This window comes from Elephantulus edwardii, unplaced genomic scaffold (assembly GCF_000299155.1).
Source record: "Elephantulus edwardii isolate Elephantulus edwardi_28Jun2011 unplaced genomic scaffold, EleEdw1.0 scaffold00042, whole genome shotgun sequence".
NCBI classification, from domain to species: domain Eukaryota; kingdom Metazoa; phylum Chordata; class Mammalia; order Macroscelidea; family Macroscelididae; genus Elephantulus; species Elephantulus edwardii.
Window position 1 is genome coordinate 1,293,577 of NW_006399792.1, and position 10,227 is coordinate 1,303,803.

The 10,227-nt window shown below is 40.3% G+C and overlaps 1 protein-coding gene across 1 annotated transcript in view; it reads left to right on the plus strand.

Annotated features, from left to right (window-relative positions):
• Positions 1–10,227, plus strand: part of HSD17B13 (hydroxysteroid (17-beta) dehydrogenase 13) — a 56,627-nt gene that overhangs the window by 30,741 nt on the left and 15,659 nt on the right. Inside the window, exons 4-5 of the mRNA XM_006885241.1 lie at positions 534–640; positions 6,203–6,340. Coding sequence (XP_006885303.1) covers positions 534–640; positions 6,203–6,340 — 245 coding nt within the window. The remainder of the gene's footprint in view (positions 1–533; positions 641–6,202; positions 6,341–10,227) is intronic.

Here is a 10,227-nt window from a genome sequence, read left to right on the forward strand (position 1 = left end):
ACTCGACGGCACATAACAACAACAACAACAAAAAATGATACTAGATCATTGCAGAACTCTTACTTTTCCCAGATCAATTGTCTTTCTGTAGGCACACAGGATTTGAACTCATTCAATTATAATTATGAAGCTTAAAAAAATAAAATAAAATTTTTTAAAAATCCATGATTCCAGATTCGTTTAGGGAATGCTTCCAATTGTGAGAACTCTTTTTTTTTAAATATTGCTTCAATGAACTATCCAAAAGGAAGCTATTTAATTCCTTCTAAAGGAATAAGAGGGGATATTAGAATGGGGTATTGACACATGGTTACCATGAACAGCACCAATGCCAGATCAAACCAATAAAATGTGTTTTGTTCATTAATGTGATTTATTTACAGTATGTCCATAGCAGTCAACATAGAATTTTGGCATGTTTTTTTATTTCACACTGAAATGTGTTTCAAATGCCTCCACAAATATAAAACTATCTGATTTAGAAAATTAATACTTGTGTTGTTGTTCCTCTTCTTTCTGCATTTAACCTCCAGATCACAAAAGCCCTCCTTCCATCGATGATGAAAAGAAATCATGGTCACATTGTCACGGTGGCTTCAGTGTGTGGCCATGGGGTGATTCCATATCTCATCCCTTACTGGTAAGTATGGCTGTATAACCTGAAGAGCTCTGGTGGTGCAGTCTGCAGGGAGTTGTTCAGCTGACAGAAAGTGGTGCCTCTCTGGCAGTTCAAACTCACCAGCAGCTCTAAGGGAGAAAGACTGGCAATCTCCTATGCTATTTATAACCTTTGAAGTCTGTTTGTACTTAAGCTATGAGTTGGATCTGACTTCATGACAATGAGTGAGACTGAAGTGGTTATTAGTTCTCATATGCAAATCCTCACTGAAGTGTAATTTGTAGAATTTATAGAATTTAAATGGTAGGTTGGAATCCTTGAAATGATTCTTCTTAAAACAATGAAACTGCTTGTATTCATCTTTAAAGCATTTTCAAGTCCTGAAAACCCTGTAGAATAATGAAATAAAATACTAATGCCAAGTAGATTTCTATTGTCTCTGGAAATAGTGCACGCTGATAAGAGCATTAGGAAACTCCCAGACTAAGAACAAAGGATGCAGAAGTTCAAAGGACCACAAATCTATGTCATGCCTGGGTGTACAAGATAAGCCCATAACAATAGTCCCCTAGATGAAATATTTTCCAATGTGTTTGTGCCATTGACAATCATGTGTGGGGCCGGCAGGGCATGTGCATCTCAGCCTGATTATAAGCTACAGATGCTTTGTTCCTAACCAAGGAACTTGAAGAGAAGGAAGTGATAGCTCTTAACCTATTTTCAAAATGCCCTTCCTCAGAAAATCCTCCAATGATATCTCATTTCCTCCTTCACTGCCTTAATGTCACAGAAAAAAATATGTCTAACTTGTCGATGATTTGACCAGTTCTTTCCACAACTGAAAAAAAAATAAACTAAAGCAACTAATGAGAAAGCTTATGAACAGATCATTGGTTGATTTATTATAACCAACATCAGGAAGACAAAGACTCTGACCACTGGACCAATAGGCAGTGTTGTCACGGATGAATAGGAGATTGAAACTGTCAACAGTTTCCTTTTGATTGAATCCACAATTAACGCCCTTGGTATGAGCAGTCAAAAAATAAGAAGATGCATTACACTGGGGAAATCTGTAGTTAGGGACCTTTCCAAATTATTGAGGAGTAATGATGTCAGTTTGAGGGCTAAGGTGTATCTGATTCAGGCCATAGTCTTTCTGATTACCAGCTATGCACCCGAGACCTGGACAATGAATAAGGATGACAGAAAAAGAATTGATGTCTTTCAGCTGTGGTGTTGGAGAAGAGCACTGAACAGCCCATGAACAATCAAGAGAATGAATACATATATCTTAGATATGGTGCAGTTGGAGTGCTCTTTGGAGACAAGAATGATGAGGCTTTGCCTCACATACTTTAGACATGTTTCTTGGAGGTGCTATTCCTTGGACAAGGACATGGTTTTGGGAAGGGTGGAGGGTTGGTGAAGGAGAGGAAGACCTTCAACCAGGTGGATTGGTACAGTAACCACTGCAATGGGCTCTTGTGTGTCAGGAAGTGTGAGGATGACACAGCATAGAACAGGGTTCAGATCTTTCGTTCATAGGGTCGAGATGAGTCATACTCAACTCGATGGCACCTAACAAAAACAATAACAAACAACATAACAAATGTTATTATTATTCGTGAACCAAATGACTCTCACAATAAGTTCAATCACAGATGTAGTTAAATTTCAAAGTAGTTCAAAATATCTGCGCATGCACAAATAAATGGTTGCTTCAGTCTGTTCTGTGCTGTCTAAAAATATTAGAGTTTCTGAAAGAGATCATAATATAAAGTTCTAGATAGGAGATAAATTTAGAACTTGACTCAAAATCACAATAACGGCACGAGCTTAATGGCCTGGTGGAGACTAGAGGAAGCCTGAAGACTATGACCATCAGTAGCAAGTTGAGGCCCAAACTTGAATTCACCTCTGTGATTCAATTAGCAGCCAGACAATAGGCAGATTCCTGACTCTCAGCGTTAGCTGGACGGTTTGATTGGATCTTTTGCACCTTGAATGAGAGCCAGCTGAGGAAGGCCTGGGTGCTTGTGGCAGTCTTTTTGCCCCAAGTGGGTGTCCACAGAGCGGGCTTGCTAGATGAATTGGGGGTCTCTGGCCCAGAGTTTGCCAACGTTTGGGATTGCCAGAAGGGTATAAAATACCATAGGGCCCTCAGGCCTATTTTTTATTGTTTTTGGTTAAACATTCTTCTAGGTCATATAGTCCTGGTGTGTCCACTTGCCATACAGAGGTACCTTGTGGTTTCTGTAAAGCTGAACACTGTGACACTGATTTGTCAAGTGTGATAATGGTCACCCAAGGTGGACAGTATTTGGTGGAGCTCCATGATTAAAACAAGCTTGGAAGCAGGAGTGGCATCCACTTCCATAATAGCTTGCCTCCAGAAACCCTATGAACCTAGAAAAAGGATGAAAGTCATGCAAATGTCAAGGACTTTCATTCATAGGGTCACTAAGAGTCATCTTCGACTTGATGGTACTTAACAACAACAACAGCAAGATATTCAACACTTAGAATTACAAGGGTAACATTTGTCCAAGAATAAAACAGAGAAAGAAGGGAGAGAATGAAGAAATTATTAGAAACAATAAAGAAAGAGAGAAAGCAGCAAGGAAGTTACAAATATAAGGTAGGTATTGTAATCACTGTCAGAAAAAAAAGTACATATGTATGGAATACCCATCCACTCTGTAAAATTTCAGTAAAATCATAGTAAAACATTAAACATAATAGTACAGACATTAAGCAATTACTAATATTAATGCTCATGAAGACAAAGCAAATATTGTAGCAAAATATGCAAAGAGCTAGAGTCAGAAAATCTAAAGGAAAGAACTCGCTAGGCATTTCTCAAACTGAAGGAACTGAAGATCAAATTCAAGCCTTGAGTTGCGATACTTAAAGATGCTGAGGACAAGATCTTGAATGATCCAGGAAGCAGCAAAACAAACATGGAAAGAATATACGGAATCACTGTACTAAAAAATTGGGCTGGCACAAATCCATTTCAGTCAGTAGCATATGATCAAGAAACAATTAAAGGAGAAAAGTCGAGCTGTTCTGAAGGAATTGGCAAAAAATAAAGCCCCAGGAATTGATGGACTACCAATTGACATATTTCAACAAACATAGCAACTCTGAATATGCTTGCCGGGTTATGCCATGAAATCTGGAGGAGAGTTACCTGGCCAAACTGAATGGAAGAGATCCATACTTATTCTCATTCCCACCCCCCCCCAAAAATGATCCAATAGAATGTGGAAATTATCAATCAATATCACATACAAGTAACATCTTACTGAAGATTATCCATAAATTACAAGAGCAGTATATCAACAAAGAATTGTCAGAAATAGAAGAGGCCATGGAACTAGGGATCATTGTTGATGTCAGATGGATCTTGACTGAAAACAGAGAGTACCAGAATAATGTCTATATGTGTTTTATTGACTACGCAAAGACATTTGACTCTGTGAACCACAGCACATTATGATCAACATTGAGAAGAATGGGAAGCTGAGAACACTTGATTGTGCTCCTGTAAGAGCTATACCTAGCCCAATAAGGTGTTGTCCAAACACAGTAAGGGAACAAACAGTTCATGGTTCAAAATCAAGAAAGGAGCGTATTGGGGACATATTCTTTCTCTATAATTTTTCAATCTAATGTGGAACAGATCATTTGGGAGGATGGATTTGAAGAAGAAGGTGACATCAGAATTGGAAGTAGACCAATCAACAACATGCTTTATTGGAGATAACACAACCTTGCTGACCAAAACTGAGGAGGACTTGAAGCACTTGCTACACAAGATCCAAGACTGCAGCCTTCAATATCAACTGTATCTTAGAATCAAGAAAATAAAAATCTTCACCCTCAGGCCAATAGGCAGAATTATGATAGATGAAGACAGATTGAAGCCGTTAAAAAAAAAATCTCATCTTGCTTGAATTCACAATCTACATCCTTGGCACTAGCAGGCAAGAAATCAAAAGATGAGTTGCACTGGGAAAATCTATTGTCAGGGACCTCTCCAGAGTGCTATGGAGCAACAATGTTAGTCTAGCAACTAAGGTGTGCCTGATTCAGGCCATTGTCTTCTCAGTTGCATGCTATGCATCTGAGAGGTGGGCAATGACTAACAAGGACAGAAGAATTGATGTCTTTGAATTGTGATGCTGGATAAGAGTATTGAATGGACTGTCAAGAAAACAAAAAGTCTGTCCTGGAGAAGGTGAAATCAGGTTACTGCTTGGAGGCAAGGATTTTGAAGCTCTTTCTCACATACTTCAGGCACAATGTCAGGACGAGCCAGCCCTGCAGAAGGACATCACACTTGGAAGGGTGGAGGTTCAGCACAGGAGAAGAAGGCCTACAATGAGATGGATTGACACAGTGACAATGACAATGGGGTCAGTTGTGTCAGAGAGGGTCAGAGCTATTGTTCATAGGGTCACTGTGAGTTGTAGTTGACTCGATAGCACATAACAACACAACAATATTAATGCTTAAGATAAAGAAATCCAATGTAGTAATAATTTTCCTCCTTTTCCCTTCTTCCACAAAAAAACTACCAGCTTTTAACTTTAGTGTTCTTACTGTCTCTTATTTTCAAAATAATAATTAAAATTTATATAAATTCTTATACATAATATTTTTTAAATTTTTCTTTTTCTTTTTTGTGTGTGTACCGTCAAATCGGATCTGACTGGTACAGGAGGAGATTGCCCCTCCTTCTCCAGCAGAGCATCTGGTGGATTTGAACCACGTGCCTCTGAGATTGCAGTGCAGCTTCTTGCCACTAGGCCACCAGAGCTCCCCATAATAGAGTATTTTTTACAAGTGTTATTTGGTAAAGTCTTTGAAACAGCCTGCTATTTTGATTATTTGCATTTTAAAAATCAGAAAATCAAAAGAAAGTTAGGTGCAAAAGGACACATACTCCATTTGGAGGGTTTTGTTTGGCTTTTTAAAATTCAGATCAAAACAAATTAAGCTATAAAGTGACAACGATTGTCAATAAACTGTAAATTTACCCAAGGACAGGGGAGAAATATGCAAAATCACAGGAAAGCTTGTCAACATAGATTTCAGGTATGCTGTATTATAAAATAGGGTTTTTTCCTGACTCACACTCCCCCCCACTTTTCAAAATGACAACAGTTAAACACCCTGGTGGTATAGTGGGCAAGGAGTTGCATTGCCAAAGGCATGCAGTTCAGATAGCCAATCTCCTTTCCCGCAGCTTCTTAACACCCAGGTCCAGAGTCAATTCTCTACTCAAGAGACTAGAACAACAATAACATAGTTTAAATAGTAAGTGGAAAACTGACATGTCGGGTCAAAAAGTATTGAGCTAGTTAATTAAAGTTATTTGTTATTTTACTATCATTGTCAATTAGGGAATTTATACATTCAGAATTCCATGTAATTATCCAAGAAAATTTAAATGAATGACAATTCATCGTCTAAGGAGGGGAAAATATCTTACCATTGCGGTTGATTTTGTTAAGTGATCCGAGGATGGTTTACTTAGCCTTGAGTAACAGTGGTTGATCGTTTCCCTTACAGCTCCAGCAAATTTGCGGCCGTTGGCTTTCACAGAGCTCTGACAGCAGAACTTGCAGTGCTGGGGAAAACTGGTGTCAAAACTTCATGTCTCTGTCCAGTTTTTGTGAATACCGGATTCACCAAAAACCCAAGCACAAGGTGAGGTCAAAACCAAATCGGAATGAGAGTATGACGTGAGAAACTGAAATGAAAGCTAAATGAGGAATTTTTAGGTGAATCAATAGAGAAGATGGAGGAAGAGGAGTGAAGCTCCATTTCCTGACTTAATGTTATTTTGCCAGAGAAAGATGGGCAATCTCCCATGCGACACACTGCCTCCGAAAACCCACTAGGGGGTCCACTACGAGTCGGTTCCAACAGGAAGGTCCACAAGAGCAACAATGCTATTTTAAAGGTGCTCTGGTGATACAGGGAGCTTTGGTGGCCTAATGGTAAGAAGCTGCACTGTAATCCTGAAGACATGTGGTTCAAGGCCATCACCTGCTCTGAGGGAGATGATTGGGCAATCTCCTTCCGTGTGATTAACTGCCTCTAAAAACCCACCAGAAGTTCAGCTATGGGTCGTTTCTGACTCCACGGTACACAACAGCAACAACTGGTGGTACAGTCTGTCCAAATTGCTAACCAAAGTACTTTGCTAACCAACGTATTTTTTTTTCCTCTGTGGGAGAAATGTGGGCTGTCATCTCCCATTAATATTTATAGGTTCCAAAACCCAACAGAGGGTTACTATAAGCTGGATTTGACTAGATGTTATCAGTTGAGTTTTTGCTCATTATTTTTAGACATTGGTCTTCCATATGAATTCCTAAAAATGATTACACTTAAAGGGAGATCTGGTAGCGTCGTGGGTAAGGAGTGGCACCACCAACATGAAGGTAACTGGTTTAAATACACAGGCTGCTCTGAGGGAGAAAGATGGGCAGACTGCTCTGGTGTGATTTATAGCTTCTGAAATCAGCTGGAGGGTCAGCTAAGAGTCAGTTCTGATTCAGTGGCACATAACAACAATAGCACATGTTAAGGTCCACCCATTGGAGGCTTATAGACTTAAATTCAGAACTGTGTTCTCTCTTGTCAGCTGTGGAGTCCAACTTACTGACATAAAGTTTATTCTAACTCAGAGTAACTCTGTAGGACAGAAGAGAACAGTGATTGTGTTTCTAAAGCCACAAACTTTACAGAAATAGACTGCCACATGGATTCCAACCATGAGCTTTTCAGCTGGCAGCCAAGCCCTTAACCACTATGCCACCAGGGATCCTCAGGGAAGTGCTTATTGTTGTGCACCGTCAAGTCAGAACTGACCCATAGCTGTCCTTCCAGCAGGTTTTCAGAGGCAGTTAAACGCATGGGAGGAGATTGCCCATCATTTCCTTAAAATACATATATGACCCAGCACCAATAAAGAGGCATCTGCTTGCCCAGGTTAAAAAAAATACATATATGGCTAGATCATGTGTGTTTGCAAGGACAGAGTATGTGAGTAAACACTGTGATATGATTTGGCTTCTTGCCTATTTTCTTGGGTAGGAAATTGGCCCTATAAAATTCTCTAGTGATATAGTCCAGAATGACTGGTATAGCTAACTAAAAGACCATACTTCTTTGGCATTTCAAATCCACCAACAGTTATATGGAAGAAAGATGGGCAATCTCCTGCCAGGCAATTTACAGCTTCCAGAAAACCTGCTGAGGGGTGGGGGGCGGTGTAGGCCATGAGTCAGTTCTGACAGGATGGCAGTGAGTTTGAGTTTAAGGTAAGCATTCCGTTTTAACGTATAATAAGCTGAACAAAACGTACCAAACAGACTGATGAGAAAAGCATAACAGACGAGAAACAGATAGTGTGACCCTAGATGACATGGGTGCCTAGACACTGCTTAAGAGTTGAGATTAGTTTTTAATTAGTTTTGTTGTCTAATTGGGCTACTGAATTGTAATTTCCCAAACAAAAGATAGAAGTCAATATGCTAATATCAGATTTAGTTTATAGATAGAATTGGTAGTTTAGGTATTTGGAAACCAAGAGAAGAAGCAAAAAGTAACAGTTCAGAAAACATACTGATTTATGTTACCCTCTACTGGTCTGCTGCTGAGTGCCATAGAAAACTCAAGCAATTGATAATCTGCAACAAACCGTACAACCTCAGGGAAGGAAGCTTCAGCATTACTAACAATGTCATTGTTGTTGTTAGGTACTATTGAGTTGAATATGATCAATAACGATCCTTGGAACAACAGATCTGAACCCTGTACTATCCTGCACCCTTCTCACACTTCCTGACACCCCAGAGCCCATTGTTGCGGTCACTCTGTCAATTCACTTGGTTGAGGGTCTTCCTCTCCTTCGCTGACCCTCTGCTTTTCCAAACGTCATGTCCCTCTCCAAGGAACAGCCCCTCCTAGCAACATAAGTGAAGTATATGTGTCAAACATTTATCATCTTTGCCTCCAAGGAGAATTCTTGTTGCACTTTTCAATAACTAAAAATAAGTCTACATAGCTCATGTATACATTTTTATCTTTTTGTCCACTACCTATTAGTCGATATCTAAACATCTTTGGCACAACATTTTCACTCATTTACATTTTAATTCTGTCATTATTTTGCACCAATGGGCCTGAGATTGTTTCTATTGCTTATGGGCCTATGTACACTGTCTCCAGTATAAGAGAAGCCATTCCTCCAGTTATGATGAAGCACTTCATGGGTAACTTTTGAATTAACAACTTCAGGATAGGCACATCAAAAGGGAAACTCAAGGACCTACCACTACTATCTCAAAATCATTTGGCCTCCACAAGCTGGAGACTAAGGAGCGCCTGATCCGGGCTATAGTCTTCGCAATTGTGTGCTATACATCAGAGAGCTAGACAGTGACTAGGGATGAAAGAATGAGAATTGATGCCTTTGAGCCATGGCGCTGGAGAAGAGTGATACATATACCACGGACTGCTGTTGTTGTTGTTATATGCTGTCGAGTCGCTTGCAACTCATAGCGACCCTATGTACAACAGCTCTAAACTCTGCTCTGTCCTGTGCCAATCTCATTGTCTCTGACACACTTATCCAATTGTCCCAGTCACTGAATCAATCCACCTCCCACAGGGCCTTCCCCTCCTGCGCCTGCCCTCCACCGCCCCAAGCATGATGTCCTTCTCCAAGGACTAGTTCCTCCTTACAACATGACCAAAGTATGTCAGATGAAGTTTGAGAATCCTTACCTCCAAGGAGAAGCCCGGTTTAACCCTCTCCAGGACGAATCTGTTTGTTTTCTTAGCAGTGCATGGTACTCTCAGCACTCTTCTCCAACACCAAAGCTCAAAAGCTTCAATTCTCCTTCTATCCTCCCCAGTCATTGTCCAGCTCTCTGATGCATAACAAGTGATTGCAACGACCATGGCCTGTATCAGACGCACCTTAGTCTCCAGAGACACACGGTTGCTCTTGAGTACTTTAAAGAGGTCCCTAACAGCAGACTTTCCCATCACAAGGTGATTTTTTATTTCCTGGCTGCTGGTGCCAAGAGTGTTGATTGTGGAGCCAAGCAGACTAAAACTGTGAACAATCTCAATCTTTTCACCATCTATCCTGATGCTGCCAACTGGTCCAGCGGTGAGAATCTTTATCTTCTTGACATTGAGCCTCAATCCACATTGAAGGCTGCAGCCCCTGACCCTCAGCAGCAAACACTTCAGGTCCTCCTCAGTTTCAGTAAGCAGGGTTGTATCATCGGCATAACACAGATTGTTGATAGATCTTCCACCAATCCTGGTGCCTCATTTCTCCTCATAGAGCCCAGCCGCCCAGATGATCTGTTCTACATAAAGCTTGAAAAGATATGGAGACAGAACACATCCCTGGCATACACCCTTCCCAATTTTGAATCATGTAGTGATTCCTTGCTCTGTTCTGATGACTAGCTCTTGTTCCAAGTATAAGTTTCACATTAGCATGATCAAGTGTTCTGGGATTCCCATTCTTCTCAGAGTCAGCCACAGTTTGTTATGATCCACACAGT